Source organism: Mytilus galloprovincialis, chromosome 11, assembly GCF_965363235.1.
Source record: "Mytilus galloprovincialis chromosome 11, xbMytGall1.hap1.1, whole genome shotgun sequence".
Classification (NCBI taxonomy): Eukaryota; Metazoa; Mollusca; class Bivalvia; order Mytilida; family Mytilidae; genus Mytilus; species Mytilus galloprovincialis.
This window is the reverse complement of record NC_134848.1, coordinates 50,977,553-50,996,102: the sequence shown is the minus strand read 5'-3', so window position 1 is coordinate 50,996,102 and position 18,550 is coordinate 50,977,553. Positions and strand designations below refer to the sequence as shown.

Here is an 18,550-nt window from a genome sequence, read left to right as displayed (position 1 = left end):
TCGAGAATGGAAATGGGGAATGTATCAAAGAGACAACAACCCGACTCCATAGAAAAAACAACGGCAGAAGGTCACCAACAGTTCTTCAATGTAACGAGAAATTCCCGAACCCGGAGGCGTCCTTCAGCTGGCCCATAAACGAATATATATTAGTTCAGTGATAATGAACGCCATACTAATTTCCAAATTGTACACAAGAAACTAAAATTAAAATAATATAAGAAAAACAAAGACCAGAGGCTCCTGACACTACTGGACGAAAAAACAACTGTCCATACCAGTAACAGTCATTGTACGACTGTTTTAGTCTGTAAAAGACCAGTAATGACTGTCAAATCTGTCATATTTCGTTGCAACAGTTTATTTATGTCTGTCCCAACTTTTCTACGGGTTGTGAAAGTCAAAAAATGCTACCATCAGTCATTTCAGAACTGTTGCAGTGGTTTACGGTGTTGTCACAGTCAAAATCTATTTATTACAGTCTTTCTAATAGTTGTGGCAGTTGCATAATGTCCGTCCCAACCTTTTCATAGTTGAGACAGTTAAAATTTGTTTGTGTCAACTATTCAAACGTTGATGCAGTCAAAAAATGTTTGTCACAACGTTTTTAGAGTTTGGACAGTCGTTAAATGTTTGTTACAACTTTCTAAGGGTTGGCACAGTCATTAAATGTTTATAACAACTTATAAAAGGTTGACACAGTCGTTAAATGTTGAAAACAAACACTTCATAGGTTGATACAGTCGGTAAATGTTTTAATACAAATATTTTAGCGTAACGGTAGTCGGCCATCAGTGTAAAAAAATCACGTCTCACCCGGCTCTCAAGATTTGATTTTGTTGTGAAATAGTCTTTACTTATACTAGTCGTCTTTTGTGCGATTGTAAACTTGTTTTGCTGTTTATTCATTTATTTTGCGATCGTTGTTTGTCTTTTGTCGTTTTCTATTTATTGCCGTAGCATTGTCCGTTCATTTTTGACAGTCATGTGCGTTTGACTTTAAATAATCCTTCTGATATCCTTACTTTTTATTTTATAATATCTGTTTTATAACATTTTCGTTCATAACTGGTTTTAAAAACCAGCAGCTTTCGTTTAAAATAGAGTTTTAATATTATTGCAGAAGAATAAGAAGATGACAATGAATTCATTCAAATTTATACTTAAAAAAGTTTTGATAAATTCTGCGCAATAGAAAAATGTACAAGGGTGTACTTGAAATAAATTTAAAGATTATGACTCAGTTACCAATATTGTACAGCATAATAAAACAGTTTTAATTCGAATTTCACCAAGAAGGACATTTCCGATGATTAAAAAAATAATTAGCAAAATCTGTCAAGTTTCATTAAAAACGGAAAACAATTCTTCACCGTAAACGATTTACCCTCTTTAATTTTTTGTCGGCAAAAAACCTTGGACCTCAGGTCGGCAAACTATATTTTTACACAGGTAACTACAGATGTTAGACCACATGTTCAATAATCTTAGCTGGAAATTACAATCGGTGAGTAGAAATTATCAATATTTTATAGCATGTCTATCGAATAATCATGGATTCATAATTTTGAAGGGAAAATGTGCACATTTGTCGGCTTACACTGTTACAGACCTTACAATTTGTTCCCATTGGCGGATCAAAAGGGGGGGGGGGAGAGGGTTCGAACCCATTCCTTTTTTTTTGGCCGCTCAATGCATATATTTGGACCCCCACTATTTTGTCCTGGGTTGGACCCCCCCCCCCTTTTTAAAATGTCTGGATCCGCAACTGATCCTACGGAATCTATGTATTTAGATACTCCGATAGGCTATAGCTATGAATCAATGTTCTATATTAACACACTCGTGCAAAGTTGCATATTCCAGGGAAAATATAGGCTTTGAGCTTCAATGTTAAAGTTGAGCATCATAATAAATCATTGAAAGTCATAAAGGACACCGTTCCCCTCCCCCTATTATCATGTGTGAACAGTATGCCATTTATTACCTTAATTATTTTGCATACATCACCCTGAGTGGAATACAGAAAAGGTTAATCTATATCTTCCCCTTTTTTGTGGGAAAAATTTGGTTGATTATATAGGGAATCACTCAAGCATGACTGGATCTGTGCCCCTAAGGGCAGTCAGCAACCCTGTCCCTTATGAAAAGTTCTGGATGTGCCACTGACCTATACATCATGTATCGTACATATTGAATGTTAAAGTATTGCTAACTCTGGTCATAAATTTGCATGAAATACTTGTCACTGGACATTTTATAACCAACAACCAACCGATCTTTACATGTACGTATCCATATAAATGTGTTTCTTATCAATGTTCTCGGATTAATTTGCACTTCTCGTAAGTGCAAATTGGGACCACATTTTTTTTTAAGGTAGAATTATCAAACTTGGCAATAATATACCTATCCCCATAGGTAAAGCAATTTAAAAAAAAAAATTATATGTCTCGCCCCGTTCGGCAGTACGGGTGAAATTAGTGCCAATATCCCATAGGATTTTTTTTTTTCCCTTAGGATTTTTCAAAATCCTACAGGATATTGAGAAATCCTGTAGGATAAAGTCATAATCCTACAGGATATTTTTAATATCCTGTGGGATATTTAAATCCCTTAGGATAAAAATATCCTATAGGAGATAAAATATCCTATGGGATAAAATTAATATCCTACAGGATTAAAATTCCTATAGGATTTTTTAAAAATATCTTAAATCCTATAGGATAAAATTTATCCTATAGGAATATAATGGAAGACTATTTTCAATAAAAAATGTCCCTTAGGATTAATTATTTCTCCCCAGGGATTTAATATGTCCTATGGGATATTTTTTCTCCCTTAAGATATTTAATTTTCCTAAGGGATATAATTTGTCCTATAGGATATTTTATTTTTCCTAAGGGATATAATTTGTCTTATAGAATATTTTATTTTTCCTAAGGGATATTATTTGTCCTATAGGATATTTATTCTCCATTATGATTTTTTTCCTTCCCGTAGGATTAATTTTGTCCCTTAGGATATCTTTTGTCTTTCAATTTGATAAATGTAAATTTTGTGCTATGAGAGAGTTTTATCCGATTTGCCTTTTTTCCATAAATATATGTATGGTGTTGTGTGTACGAGTGTTTTGATTTTGATTAAAAAACAACCATGCAAGACGCTCACAGGTAGTCAAGATGGGAAAACCTTTATCCTCAATATATAATTTTTTTTATTGTAGTGTGATTATTTGATATCAAAATTTGGCAAATCATTGAGTCAATAAGCCACAACTAAAGGTGCAGAGCCTTAATAACCATCATTAAAATGAGAAATGACAATTTCTTAAAATACAATTGCAAACCAAATTTCAGAAGTTTTTCCTTTCATTAGAAATGACATTAGAAACAAACTCTAACAAGTAGACTGCAAAATTTTCACAGCCAAAAGCCATATATATGTGACTTTAGTACAAACAAGTAAAATACTGTAAATTCAGAAATTAATGCGAGGTTTTTATTATTGCGAAAAATGCGACTGAGTTGTAAACGCAATAATTTTAACTCTCATTTTGAAATATTTCATATGAATGCAACAGGATTTTTCTTAAAATCATAAAACTTAAAATCACATTTATGTCGCAATAATAAATGCACACAATAATTTCTGAATTTACAGTATAGGGAAATGTTTCAAAGAGACAACCCAACCAAAGAGCAAAAACAGCTGATGTCCACCATTTGGTCTTCAACACAGCTAAAAATCCCACACCTAAAGCTGTATGTCTGAGTTTACTAACATTTCATCAAAATTTTTCTACCCGACATCTATTCTTTTCATAGCAAGGACTACCTTTCTCAGGAAAAGAATTGTAATAACATATAAAATTTTCAAACCCCAACTATTTCTCATTTTAGATTGATCATAAAAGTCTTCTTACATATTTCACTTGCTAGAATAATAAAAAAAAAGCCAATATATTCTTGGTCTTAAATTTTGTTACTTAGACCATTAAGGTGGTACCCAACACTTTCACTAAAATTAATTTGGCTCATTTATTTTTCATAAAATTTTGACAAAGTTTTAACTTTGACCCTTTGACAATAATATAAAAATTTCAAAAAATTTGAACCAAGCATTTTATCAGAAAAATTACACTGATTATATAGCAGTTTGACAAACACTAGTTTTGATCATTGAGAAGCTTAATATTCCCTTTACAACACAACGTCATTAAAACGTTTCACTGATTTTACAGAGTTATCTCCCTGTAGTGTTAGGTACCACCTTAAATGATTAAATTTAAAAACTCTACAAATATTTCACACATTCTCTTTTTTCTTTTAATACACAAACTATAGAACAATGAGGTGCATTGGTCATAAATGGAAAATGAAGTACCAGTATAAAGTTGATGAAAGGCCAACCTAGAAACTTTCACAAACTTAAAAGAGTTAAAAACTGTTCTATTATACTAAGACAGACAAATAATAAAAAAGACTTTTGTTTTTGACATAACATATTTATTTTGTATTTACAAAAGAACTATGGAAAATATACATATAAACACATTTCTCTCTATTTGAAAGTAACACAGGTAAATTATCTCAGATATATATATATTTATATATTCATTAATTGTCAATAATTCAATGCAAAAATCACTGACTTATAAAAGAAATACCAGTAAAAAAAGTTATGTTCTATTGTCTACAATGTTACATGGATACATTTCGATTGAAGATTTCTATTTTTCACCTTGTACAAAAGAAAAGGAGTAAGGCCACAATTACTTATTCTTATTACAATTCTCATTAAATGACTTATTGATACACTGCATTCTAATTAAATGTGGAATCAATAAGAAAATATGTATCAGTATTGATTTTCATGAGAAAAAATCAGCTTAAATCAGCTTTTATCCAGAAAGTTGATACTAACCCCATCTACCTTCAGAATACAAATAACTACTCACAATTGAAAAATAAATAAATGATACTAATATTGACTTCACTTGTCAAAACACATACAATTGCAATTAAAATATTATCTACAAATTATTTTTTTATATTAACATATGTACATTTGTGAACATTAAAGATATACACTGCTATACATAAAGAATTAGTTTACAAAATGATCATGAATCAGAATTCCATACAACAATGGCAAAATACAGTACTGTACATTTATGCAAATGATTTTTTTACAGAAAGACATCTGATTAAATATGTTGTCATTTATCATGCATATAAAATGCTGAACTGTCTCCACTAAAGGACAGCAGCTACAAGTTTCTGAGTAAACCTTTTAAACAAACATACAGAAACATTTCATTTAAAAATTTGATGCTCATATGGCATAAGAAAATTATTTATCAAATGTTCCTAGGACATGTAGGAGCTAAATATATACAAAAATACAAAGTATACAGAAGAGAATAAGTTTGAGTTCTTAAACTCGTGGTCTGTGTGTTACAATCCGGACAGCAGTATTTCTTTCAAAAGTTTGTATGTGATTGTTGATGGCAGCCAACAAATTACCTTCCACAGCTGGTTGCTCATGTTGAGGTATCTTATATCGTCCCATATTTTGTGGCAAAGGAGTCTTAGGTACAGGGCGTCTTGTTTTCTCCAGGGTGGACAGGTAGTTCAGCCACCAAAGTTCTTCTTCTCGGTTTAGCTTCCCGTTCTGTACCCATTTCGGAAGATCTCTTCTCATCAGTTGAATAATCCCACCAATCTTTTCCATGTTTGGTTCAACCTTCTTTGGCATATCTAGCGTCTGCAATATGTCAGTCAGCTCCAATGTTTTGTATGGCGATGACTTCAAAGGCCACTCTTTCATTGCTAAGTAGACTCTCTCTCCATCTTTCGTCAGTTTAAAGACATGCTGACTTTTAATCCCAGCTAGACTGGATGGATACGCCATCTGATCCCGGAAATCGTAAAGGGATTCCATATGTTTCGTGATGGGTTGTGGTGTAAATGATCTTTTAATCAGATCCAAAAGGCTTGGGATGGTTGTTGTTTTTTCTTTTGATGCCTTAACAGATATCCTGCTGAATAGCTGATCAACATCCTCATGGGTGTGACCCACCATGAGGAATGTAAGCTTAATCTGCAAAACAAAACAAAAAAAATATAGCTTTGTAATAACTAATTTATGCTTTAATTTCAAATCTCACACAGTTCAACCAAATTTAGTGAGTGCCAATACTTTTTGCAGCACATTAAAAATAACAAAAGACCACATACTGAAATGTATTGCCTGCTCTACTGACCATTGATTTTATTTCCAAAGCCCTAAATATGAAGCATTATTTAATGTATCACCAATAACAAGGCTCTGTTATGATTATGGAAGTATCAACAATCTTGACTTGCTATACAGCTGTCAAAAAATCGGTAGGGTCTGTGTTGAAGACCATACTCTGACCTATAATGGTCTACTTTTACCAATTGTGACTTGGATGGAGAGATGTTTATTTGGTATTCATATCACATCTTCTTATATTATAAACAAATCTTACAGTCAGTCCCTAAACCAAATAACAGAGTGAGACCAAAACACAAAAAATTATCAATGAATCATAAAAAAAGGATGGAGGCCAATAAAACTTGCTGGACAGGTATCTTAGCTATCTACGCTGGAAATATTTCAATACATCTTATACAGTTGATCTATTGCATACAGTATTGGAAAAAGTGATAAACATAAAAAAATTGTGACAAATCAGCAAAAATAAATTTGACAGCTTGATTTAACCCCTTTGAGCAATTGTCTTACATTCATTTTTTAGAATCTGTGACTACAACAAGCACTTTTATTTTTGTTTTAATCAAAATTTTGCTCTTTTCTTTTTATAAGTTAGTGATTTTTTGTTGTTGTTGATGAAATGACAAGCATATACTCATTACTGATATATATCTACTCTTTGGTAGAAATTTTGTCTCTTTGACACATTTCCCATTTCTATTCTCAATTCTATGATATAGCAAAAAAGTGTTTTTATTGTTTATTTTAAAATACAATAAATGCAAAAAAAATAAAAAAAATACCTTTTTCACAATTTCCATTTTCACCAACATTGCTAGGAACATTATCACATATTTATTTTTGTTGTCCTTTGGGGAATTGTCAGCTTGAATATATAATGTAGGAGGTAAACCACCATTTTCCTAGAAAAAAAAAGGAATTAGCTTTACATATTATACATCATATAATCACAGTTAAAAGTTATCTAATCCTATTACACCAAACATAATATATTTTTTCTAGCTATACAGATTTTAAGTCCAGGCTTAGTTTGAGAAATATGTTTGTTAACTGGTCACACTGCATGAATAACTTGTTTCATTTTCATCTTTTATCATGAAATATTTTTCTTAAAATCAGGTTTAAATTTGTTTTCCATTTTGTCATCCCTTGGCGTTTTAGTAAAGTATAGGGTAGGGTTTTGATCACTGTAGAAGCCCATACTTTCACCTATAATTGTCTACAACATTGTCTTTGTGCATAATAAGTTCAATAACAACCATACCTAGACTCTAGTTTAGTCTTAGAGGCATGATATTTTTATTAGTTGTTAGTGGCTTTGAACTAGCTGTCAGATAACTGCGAGTACTCTCAGATCTGTTCCTTGTGTCAGGATGTATAAGTAACCAGCCACGTTCACTTGTATTTTTGTCTATCTGATGAGTTAAGCCTTTTTCAACTGATTTTAATAGTTCGTTCTTATGTTGTACTGATATACCACTGTCCCAGATTAGGGGGGTGGGTTGGCATCCTGCTAACATGTTTAACCCTGCAACATTATTTAAGTATGTGCCTGTCCCAAGTCAGGAGCCTGTAATTCAGGGGTTGTCGTTTGTTTATGTGTTACATATTTGTTTTTGTTCATTTTTTTACAAAAATAAGGCCGTTAGTTTTCTCGTTTGAATTGTTTTACATTGTCTTATCGGGGCCTTCTATAGCTGACTATGCAGTACGGGCTTTGCTCATTGTTGAAGGCCGTACGTTGACCTATAGTTGTTTATGTTTGTGTCATTTTGGTCTTTTGTGGATAGTCGTCTCATTGGCAATCATACCGCATGTTCTTTTTTTATACTATCCTTTTTTATATTCAATTTTACAAAAATAAAGTTACTTTTTTAAGTATTATTAGTGAGAAAAGCCTTCATATGTCTATCCTTTTATGATATCATAGTTATGAAAATGAAGCCACCAAAATTTAAGCTGAATTACATACTTCTTGCCACTTGGCACAAAAAAGTAATTACCGTTAGTGATGTATACAACATCAAGGGTTTTACAGCAACCCTGTCCAATTATTTCTTATTAAATAGTAATGCTAACTTAGATTTATCTGTAATATTTCCCAATGTCTGTCATTTGAAATCATTGGTTATATTTTCTAATTGGCAGTCATATCACAACTGTAACTTTCATATCTTTGATATTTAAAATTAATGGACTAAAAGTGGCTTCTTTACACTTTAGTTGTTGCATGAATTGCAAAAATAATGAAAATGTGTTATTCTCTCGCATGAAAACTTCAAGTCAATTGTTTCTCATTAAACTTGAGATTTAATACTTACGGCTGCTACATCACCCAACACAGACATCAAACAATTCAAGGTGATATTACAATCAGATGAAAACTGATCTGTCCATGTAAATGTATAGGCCTTATTTAATCCATGACATAAAACACCTGTAACATGGTGGTGCATTTTTTCAAGAGTTGATTCATTCTGAAAAAAAAAGAGGTTTAAAAACATGTGCTCATAATTTAATAACAAGAATGCAATCATAATTCAAAATATTGGCAAACAGGAAGTAGTTATCTGACTTAACTGAAGGTGCAAATGTTACTTATCTTTGTTGAGCTGCTGACCAAATAAAGTCATTGATATAAAATTATGACATGTGTTGAGTTCCTTCAAATATTAAAAAAATCAAAGTAAATGCCAACAAGAGTTAGGTATCCGACAAATCTCATGATGTTTTTTGTATCACACGTCATCACTGTCAAGCTGTTGAATAAATATCAAATATGAGGTCGTTTTATTTAAAGTTACTGTTTCTTGTTTTTTCTTGACGTCACAATAAGCATGATAAGATTCAATATGCCTTAACAAATTAGGCGGAGAGGGTATAAAATCAGCAATTAAGAAAAGGATTATTCAAACATAAATAGGTATGTCATGTCCTAGAAAAATATCCAATGAAATGAACTATATATATTGAAAAGCTTTGCATGTATTATAGACAATATGTTTTGGGGAAATAAATGCAATCTGAACCTTGGTCCTTATAAAATAAATTTACCTTGAAATGTAATGGAAACCGTGGTAGATTGGTTTTAGACTGGTCCATATTGTCAATGATAACTGATGTATACATGCTTGGATGTTCTTTGGATTTCTTAATATGTTTATAATATTTTTCCCTGCATATTCTGAAAAAAAAATCAAAATATAACATACCACTCACAAATAACTAATAGTTGTGCTAATTCCATGACCTTTGCTTACCTATACCCAACACATTTTTTAGAAGTGGTGAGTTATCCTAAATGGAATAATTGCCCAACATCAAGGTGTAGTGATGTTAGGAAAAATACATTTCTTTGCACAGTAGTGACTAAACTAACTAAAGACCTCATTGTTAAATGAAGTCGGTGTCCTAAAGTTGGTTATTTTGGTGTCATTTGGTCTCTTGTGGGGGGTTGTATCATTGGCAATCATACCATATCTTCTTTTTTTTATATAAAAACGGAAGATGTCACCAAGATCAATTATTCCATAACAAGTCAAAAGAAGGATTTGTATTAATTGGCAGATCACAACATAACATCTCTCATCATATTTTCCTCAATAATAGCAGCTTTCAGGATAATCTGACAAATTGCATTAACCCCCAATGATCTTTTTTTTACAATATGTTAGCAATTTCGGTTTGAAGGCATGGTCATTGACCACCTTTAAGTATACTATTAACCCAAGGAGATTGTTGCAGAGATTTTTTATAGAAGAAAAAGTTCACTTAAGGTCAGTTGGGCTAATAATGTTGATGTATTTTTATCAATCATGAAAAGTAAAAAAATCTTTTTTAAGAGTGAATAAAATTCTTACTCTTGAAGTAGCAAGTGTGCTCTTCTCTTGTCTTTCAGCTCTCCCAAATCAATCTTTGTCAGTTTCTTGCTGATGGTTTCTTTAAAGATTACACACTCATTACATTTGCTGAGCTTCTGATACTATAAAGAAAAACAATATTTATTGTATATATATAATATCTCTATTTAATTCTATGAATGTATCAATTTAAGCATGAAAGGATATTTGTTATCATGACGAAGGAGTTAATTATATAACATAAGGCTGGAGGTATGATATAAAGTCACTGCCATACCAATAAATTATTATAGAATTGCCACATAATTTAATTTATTTTTATAACTAAAAGATTGAAATATAGTTTAGTTTCATTTTGAAGGTCCATGGTGACATTTAGTTACCTAAATCCATGTCAATGGACTCTTAGTCTTAAGATTAGTTTTACAACACATCATACAACACGACCTTAATTTAACATAAAGTGGAGAATAAAAATTATATTTCAAAATCATGTTGACTCAGACGTAATTGACATTTTGACACATTATTATTGGAAAGAAATTGGTGCTTGTCATTACTTAACAAAAAAATATATTTTGTACATATTAAGCAATTTTGTGAAATACAGATGATAGCATATATATGTGGAGTGTGCATTCAGATATAATTTAAAAATCTGTATATTATTTTATCTGCTTATCATTTTCAAAAACCAACATTTATGTTCTAAATGTTATTCCATACAAACCTTTGGAATCTTTACATGAGGAAACTCTTCTATCCACATTCCATAGAACCTCTGGTAAGATAAGTAGGGCGAGGCTAAATTCTCACAGGAAGATTTGTAATCGGTCCAAACTTGTAGAATAGAGAGACATGATGGCAAATGTATTTCCAGAATGTCAGGCTGATCATCACCATATCTTTTGCATAGACCCGTCACAAAACTCTTTGCCTCAAGGTACTGCCTGCTCTTGTATTGTTGGCTACATCTTTTGTCAGAATTGTCTAAATCTTCATGAGTAGACCTACATTTCTTTTTCATGTAGTAATACCTGAAAGTTAAAAATGTAAAAAATACAACAGGCTAATACCACTCCTAATTTAAGTTGTTTTATTTACTAGGATTATTTGACATCAATTTGGAAATTCTTTTAAGGAAATGTGTAATTCGTTGATAAAAAAAAACACCTAGACTACTTGATAGAAACATAATTTTCCCAAAGCCATTTTTGAGACCTGTCAAAGTTTCATAAATAGCATGTAAAAGAGACCTTCAGAATTTGTTTATGTCTTAAAAAATTGAGCGACACACATAATATAAGGAAAGTGATCATCTGTTATCTGTTTGGATATGTTTAACCTTGCCACATACTTTATTGGCCTGACCCTCTGAATTAATGGCTGTTCCTTGCTGTCTATCATTTTTTTTTTATGATTGCTTTAGCATTAAATCTGGCTATTTGATTTCTCAATTAAAAGGCTTCTTGTTATGTGAGCTTAATAATTAACTCTACAATATGTGGTTTTCATTGTTAATGGCCTAACAGTGAAAAGTAGTTGTTAACAACCTCCTCATGGATAGCTGTTTAATCGGTTTATCAATTCCATAAAAATTAACCAGGTATTTGTAGACTGCAACAGAATGTGGAATCACTTTTTTTGATTTGAATAGATTTGGTTTTCTTGGTTTTCAGTGTTACTTTAAGGCAATGCTTTTTAGCTGCCTGTTTTTATTGGTGGAGGAAGCAGGGGTAACCAGAAAAAACACCTTCCTTTGATAGTAAAACTTACCATTCTAGTCTAGCTTTTCCAGAAGTAATTGTACGGGAAGGAGGGTCAAATAAAAAAGTACTCCCCCCCCATACATTTGTCTTTGGAACAGCGCACAATTAAGGTTGGAGTGCACCCACATGAGAAGAGTTCAAACCCACAAGCTGAGAGTTGACTGGCTAGTGCTTACAGTAGTTACTACTTATACCACTTGAACAAGGAGTCCCCCTCTCTACTTTGATGTTGGGTTGCCATCATAAGAATGTGTATCCCATGAACTAATTTATTTGCACTTATAAGGTAGCATACCTCCTTCTTTTAATGCCGTACACAATCCTCCATGCATATTCACATACTCTTCTACCAGTCAGCACAAAAGTCAACTGTTTGTCTTCTAAACTGGCATCATTGCACCTGTGTACATGATGAAAAAAAACAGTTGAAAAAGTATATCTTAAGTCCACATGATTTTCCATTTTAGTTTTACGAACTTGTGTTATGTTAAAATGTCAAAGGTACTACACCTACAATATGACATATTTTTTTACAAATGGTATTGTCACTATTGAATGTTTAAAACTTTTCAGGAGAATTGAATTTTCATAACACATGTTCGATTGGTTATAGATTAAGTTTCATAAAATTGGTCAATAAGATTGAAGCTCTAAATGGGGATGTCCAAGTAAAATTGCATAATAAATTATATTATATATATATAACAAGATTATCAAATAAAGAAAAATTCAGTCCTAGATAATCAACTAATCATAATCATCATTAGGCCCTTGTTATTAATTCAAGACAGCTATAGTCAACAGAAACCATGTACACATGTATATCAGTATAAATAAATTTGGTGTTTTTACTGTCTTCTCATTGGTCATGTTGGTTTAAATTATTAGTTTTATTTTCAATGTTGTCAATGTTGATGGCGACCCGCCCACTCTCATGTTGTGTATTCATCCACCAACATGTATGTACGTTGTTATTGTTAATAAAAATAATATACAACGTTCTTTGAGCCTTATTTTTTATAAAAATTTATTTGTAATGAATGGCAATAATTTATTTTGATTTTATTGAACCATAAAACTAATTTTTGACTCTTCACGGATTATTCAATGTGAAGAGTCAAAAATTAGTTTTATGGTTCAATAAATTCAAAATAGATAATAGCCATTCATTAAATGTAAATGTACACATAATTGCCATATATTATATATAATCATTCTTTTACTGACATACAGCCAGTCAAGATCAGTTAAGCACTCTTGTAGTAAATAAAATTTAATTCATAAATAAACTTACCTTATGTTTCTCTCAATGAAATCTGACTGTTCCTCTTGTGTCTTTTTATAGAACATAGCTCTACAGGTCTGAATTGTCTGGACATTACTGGTGCTTAAACATTTTTTCTCACAGCATGGCGAATTCACAAGGTTGTTGATAACATTGAAGTCTGTCTCCTTGTCTTTTAATACATTTGATGTTTTTTCACGTTTCCTGGCTAAAAAAAGAATAGATTAAAAGTTTTCAGGAGAAATATCAGAGCCTTGCATTAAAATAAAAAAAAAACACTTGTCATTCTTTTCATTTTTATTCAGTGGTCTGTGAATTTGTTTTATTGTTCTTGATACCAGCTATTCATGTCTAATGATCACAAGGAAGCTTCTGTCAAAGTTCCATAAAATCTCATAATGGTTGTTGGTGTTGATAAATATAGATTCTTACATTGATACCAGTGGATTATCAAATTTATCCAATCGAGATAGTTAAATTATCAATTTTAAAGTCCGAGCCGCGTCTGCGAGGACTTTAAAATCTATAATTTAACTATTGAGATTGGATAAATCCGATAATCAACGAGTAAATATGTAAGAATCTGTTTTTTTAATGATTAAAAGACATTTTCTTTTTTTTTAACTGAAAATCCCCTTTCGAGTGCCTTTCACATTGCACGCAGTTGTCAATTTCATTAACACCTGTTATCATATTTTGATTCATCCAGTTAGCTAATGTTAGTCACGACCCTTAAAATCATCCAATGATCTTTTGAGATCACCAGCAACCACACGTTGATTAAATTTTTTTATAAAATGGGTTCGGAAAGGGATAAATTTCCATAGAATTAGAGAAACTTAAATAATACTGTATATCAATTTTAAAAAACAGAAAAAATGTCCTATTATGAATGAAACATGGAAAACTAGATGAATAGTTTTCACTTTTCATATATATCCCTCTAACTTAGGAAATACTGTCAAGCTTCTGTCCAAGTTTTATATCTTCTACATATGATATACATGATACATGTCTATGTGATATATATATAATATTTATTTATTCTTACCTGTTTTGCGCTTTGCATTTCTAACATCAATGAAGTCATTTTCAAATTCTGTATCACTATCTACAAAATAACAATAATTATGTCATGCAAGATAAATAAAATAATTCCTCTTCACTCCTTTTATTCTTAGTAGGAGTCCAAAGAACCGTTTATTTATTTGGTGTGGTCTTTTAACTTCTTGTTTTAACAAATAAGTCTTTCACATATACATGTATGTTACAGAATATTTTTTTTCTAATAGAATAAGGCTAAACATAGATATTTGTTACAAAGTAAAAAATTGTCCAACTGACAAACCCATGAAAGAAAATGAAGTATATCCCCACTTTCAAGGTGGTACCTAACACTACAGGGAATTAACTCTGTGAAATCAGCTAAATGTTTATGTTGTGTTATGAAGGGAATATCAAGCTTCTCAATAATCAAAAGTGTTTGTCAACTGCGACATAACCCATGTAATTTGTTTTATATAAAATGGTCATTTTTTTTTAATTTTTTGTCAAGGTTCAAAGCAAATACTTCGTAAAAATTTTATGAAAATTAAATGAGCCTAATTAATTTGTAGCTTTAAAAGAAAAGTGTGTAGAAAATTTCTAGTTCATACTATGTATAAAGACATAATGTTCAGTAGTTTCTACATAAGTATAGCTGAATAGACAGTTATTCTTATATAGTACCTACTTCAAGACTAAAAGGAGGGTATATATATAAGAAATATAATCATACCTTCAACATGATCAGTAGACTCTAACTGTTCAAATGTAGTAACTTTAACACGCTTCATGGCAGAAATTCATTAAAAAGCTGAAAATAAAGAAAAAATACATTGTACTCTCAAACCACTATATCATGTACAATGTATATTGGGATATTTTTTTTACCCAAACTTTTGCCTTAATATTAGCAGCACCAAATTTACGGTCATAAAAGTAACATGTTCCGAGAACACAATTACTTGCATGACTTGTAGTGCATTTCTTTTAGACAATAAATGGAATTCAAAGAGCAAATTGCTCTGATGGATACGATTGTCGTTGTTTCATTGACACATGTACATGTGCATGTACATTAAAGCATGCAGCTGGATATTATTTTCATTTTATATTTCATATTATTAATCCTGGATTAAAGTGTATGAACAATGTAATTAGGCCTATTGTGTTTTATTTTTGTACTATCAATTCCAAGTTTACCTTCTACAGCAGTCACTGAGACTCAGAGTGATAGAAGGTATTTCACTTTGTATCTTATCACCTCTCTTCCTACGTTAATTCTAGGAGGAACCCCATTCCTAACTCTTTAAATATTTAATTTCATTTGGGTCAGTGATCATGACCTTTTTCCGTACACATTTATCAGTTACATTTGCAATCGGTTTTGGGTCAAGTTTTAGGCCCCTAATAGGCCCAAGACCAAAATTAATGACCCTGCTTTTCGTTGTCCACGAATATAGTTTCTTTTAATAAGGGTGTATTTTTCCTTAATTTTTTTTCTTTCCTTTCCTAACTCATTCCTTAAATCTTTTTGGGTTGAAATAAAAGAAGAGAGGTCAAATAAATTTTTGGATGTTGTATTCTAACTGATTTTGATATGGAAATTATGAGTGATTAGGCCAAGTGCAAAAAGGTGATATATATACATTTTTCGGAACATCTCCTGACTTGTCAATAGGGGTATGGATGTGTATTGGCTAAATTTGTAAAAGTGATTGCTTCAATCTTTCTGAATTTAGGATATCCAGGTGTAATGGTAAGTCGTTATACTAAGGCTATTTTTTCTTATTTTTTCTGTAGACTTAGCTTTCATTTTTTATAACCATGCATTGTCAAGCTTAATAACTCGTTATTGTTTGTCAGTATAAACCAGGGCTCACGCTACCAGGCGACTTGGGCGAAGAAGTCGCTTTCCCGACCGTCACTTCGCTTTCCTAGACCCCCAAAAGCGAATACAAGTAGCCCTGTTGTTTACGATACTCGCTTTCAGTCGCTTCCGTCATCGGACATTTTCAATTTTAACCAAGTTGATGAAACATCAACTTTTTATTGATAATTAAAGAAATTCAGACATAAACGATTGATTATCTTATAAAAAGAGGTTGAAGCATTGTTTTTGCAGTGTGTAGCAAGTTTTTTAATAAAAATACAACTTTTCATCACTTCATGCACTTCCGCAAGTTCCGGTGCTTGTTACTCGAAAACGTACATCAACCTAACTTTCGGCTGCGAAATAAGTTTGTTACTTCATTTAAACGTGATAAAATGGTTTAGTGAATTGAGAGTAGATTACCGTGAAGAGGAACACTGTGGGGATTATGAAATAAGTTTAGTGTTAAAGAAAAATATTCACTGAATCGATTCATATAAGGTAGGGATTTTTAGCATTAAGTTGAAAGGTAGAAAAAGTGTCCCAAGCGGAGACTGTCGTGACCTAAAAAAAAATTCGTTAGCCACCTTCTTCTATTTATATGGATAGTCGACCTTCGTATGGATAGAAACAAGTGCCTGTGGTGTGATTGTACGTAATGGCGGATAAATTTGCATACAAGTGTAAATACGTCCTATATTGTTATCTTGACAACCATAAATAATATATTTTTTTCAACCTCTCTGTATTAACCTTTGCACTTGCATGGTTTTATAAGAATAAGCTTTCTACCTTTCTAGTCTGTAACTGTATGAGAACAGTTCATGAAGTGTCCTGCACTGTCACTGCGACAGCATACCCTGAAATTGTTAAACCTTTTCGGCCCTGGCTTGACGAGTATTGTACATGTTGTAAAATAATCGCCCTGGTAAGATAATTTCTGTTGGTCTGAATGCGATTTTTAAACTACTAGAAATCTGTTTGAATGAACGTTTAATTAAAACTCTATAAATAAGTATAAATGGATGTGATGAACCTACCTGGCTATCATTGGTAATTAGTTGTTCAAATATGGCGTTCAAATATGGCGGCAATGGTGTTGTGATCTCGTTGAATTCTCGCTAACCAGGATCAAAATCGTTCGGCACAACTCGGCCAATTACGTACCTCCATCGAGAGTAGCGGAGACAACCGAGGTTAGACGATAGAGACTTTAAAAACTTTTTTTTCATTCTTATTTTTGGGGTCGTTATTTTCGGTTATTTCCGGTAAAAAAATAATGATATCAAGGATGCGCTTCTCATCTGATTTTGATAGGAAAATCATCACAATAATTATTTTTTTTTTCATTTTTAAATTATACAGTCTATACGAATCCATTTTATTTCCGTTTTAATTTGCTCCGGTCGGTGTACAAATGTATAATATTTTTTCCACTGATTTTTTTCCTCAAATCACATTTAAATTTAACATACTAGAAAGGTTTTTTTTTATCTCGATATACTTTAATTGTTCCTGAATACATGTATATTAGTTTCTTGTGTACAATTTGGAAATTAGTATGGCCTTCATTATCACTGAACTAGTATATATGTGTTTAGGGGCCAGCTGAATGACGCCTCCGGGTGCGGGAATTTCTCGCTACATTGAAGACCTGTTGGTGACCTTCTGCTGTTGTTTTTTTATTTGGTCGGGTTGTTGTCTCTTTGACACATTCCCCATTTCCATTCTCAATTTTATTTATTTAGTATTATAAATTGAGGATGTAATGGGAAATATGAAAAAGAGACAAGAGTATAAAAACATAAGATCAGAGTCCATGATACATTGATTGCAAAATATATTATATTTAAGGAGGCTCGAGGGTATAAAAATTTCAGAAAAAAAATCAAACATTTGTTTTTCATTATAAATTTTATTTGTTACCTTTTGTAGTTGTTACTTTATCATATGGTACAAAAATCATTCAAAACAATCAATTCGTGTTGGCCCCCGAAGACTTTTAAAATGTATACATCATTGAAAAAGTTCCAAATTATCTCCCTTTGGTGGAAAAATGCCATTTTTTTGCTTTAAAATTGAAATATCTTTTTCAACTCATCGGTGACCTATATTTTTTAATATAACTTTCATATAAGCTGTACTTAAACTAAATTATTGTAAATTTTGAGCGATTTCTGTAATAAATTTCTTTTTTTGTTTCGATATTAACTTTATTTCTCCTATTACTTAAACAGAAAAAAAACACACTTTTACAAAAATGTATGCTTCTTTCGAAGGCAGATTGTGAGCGCAAATGAACGGTGACCCCACTTTTTTATTTTATTTTTCTATTGACTTTAAGATAAAGTTCATTTATAGAAAAATATAGAAGATCTTATATAAATGATTTAGACCCGCGAACCCCCTTTAGAGAAAATACGAGTCCTTGCTATTTAAATTTTTTGTCAGATCTACA

General features: G+C 31.7%; 1 protein-coding gene and 1 long non-coding RNA gene across 3 annotated transcripts in view; one reads left to right on the top strand and one right to left on the bottom strand.

Annotated features, from left to right (window-relative positions):
* The first annotated feature begins 1,061 nt into the window (after positions 1 to 1,061).
* The window catches only part of LOC143052342 (uncharacterized), a 42,174-nt gene continuing 24,685 nt past the window's right edge, over positions 1,062 to 18,550 (top strand). Inside the window, exon 1 of the long non-coding RNA XR_012971091.1 lies at positions 1,062 to 1,507. This is a non-coding gene — a long non-coding RNA (uncharacterized LOC143052342). The remainder of the gene's footprint in view (positions 1,508 to 18,550) is intronic.
* Positions 4,487 to 17,359, bottom strand: LOC143052340 (uncharacterized). 2 transcript variants are annotated; one of them, XM_076225345.1, is made up of 11 exons: positions 17,133 to 17,359; positions 14,956 to 15,033; positions 14,230 to 14,289; positions 13,188 to 13,386; positions 12,189 to 12,293; positions 10,855 to 11,161; positions 10,125 to 10,246; positions 9,319 to 9,448; positions 8,586 to 8,741; positions 7,047 to 7,166; positions 4,487 to 6,105 (listed from the first exon to the last, which is right to left on the bottom strand). In XM_076225345.1, exons 2-11 carry the CDS (start codon positions 15,011 to 15,013, stop codon positions 5,440 to 5,442), a joined length of 1,923 nt encoding a protein of 640 aa, XP_076081460.1. In that variant the 5' UTR covers positions 15,014 to 15,033; positions 17,133 to 17,359; the 3' UTR covers positions 4,487 to 5,439. The 2 variants fall into 2 exon arrangements, with proteins under 2 accessions (XP_076081460.1, XP_076081461.1); XM_076225346.1 differs by lacking the exon at positions 17,133 to 17,359 and adding an exon at positions 16,885 to 17,079.

Bases quoted from the DNA above. Each gene is read 5' to 3' on its own strand.
- LOC143052340 (XM_076225345.1), bottom strand. From the start codon at position 15,013: ATGAAGCGTGTTAAAGTTACTACATTTGAACAGTTAGAGTCTACTGAT. The intron at 9,449-10,124 runs GTAAGAATTTTA...TTTTTTTTTCAG, and splicing joins GCACACTTGCTACTTCAAGA to AATATGCAGGGAAAAATATT. The intron at 7,167-8,585 runs GTAAGTATTAAA...TTTTTTTTCTAG, and splicing joins TGTTGGGTGATGTAGCAGCC to GAAAATGGTGGTTTACCTCC.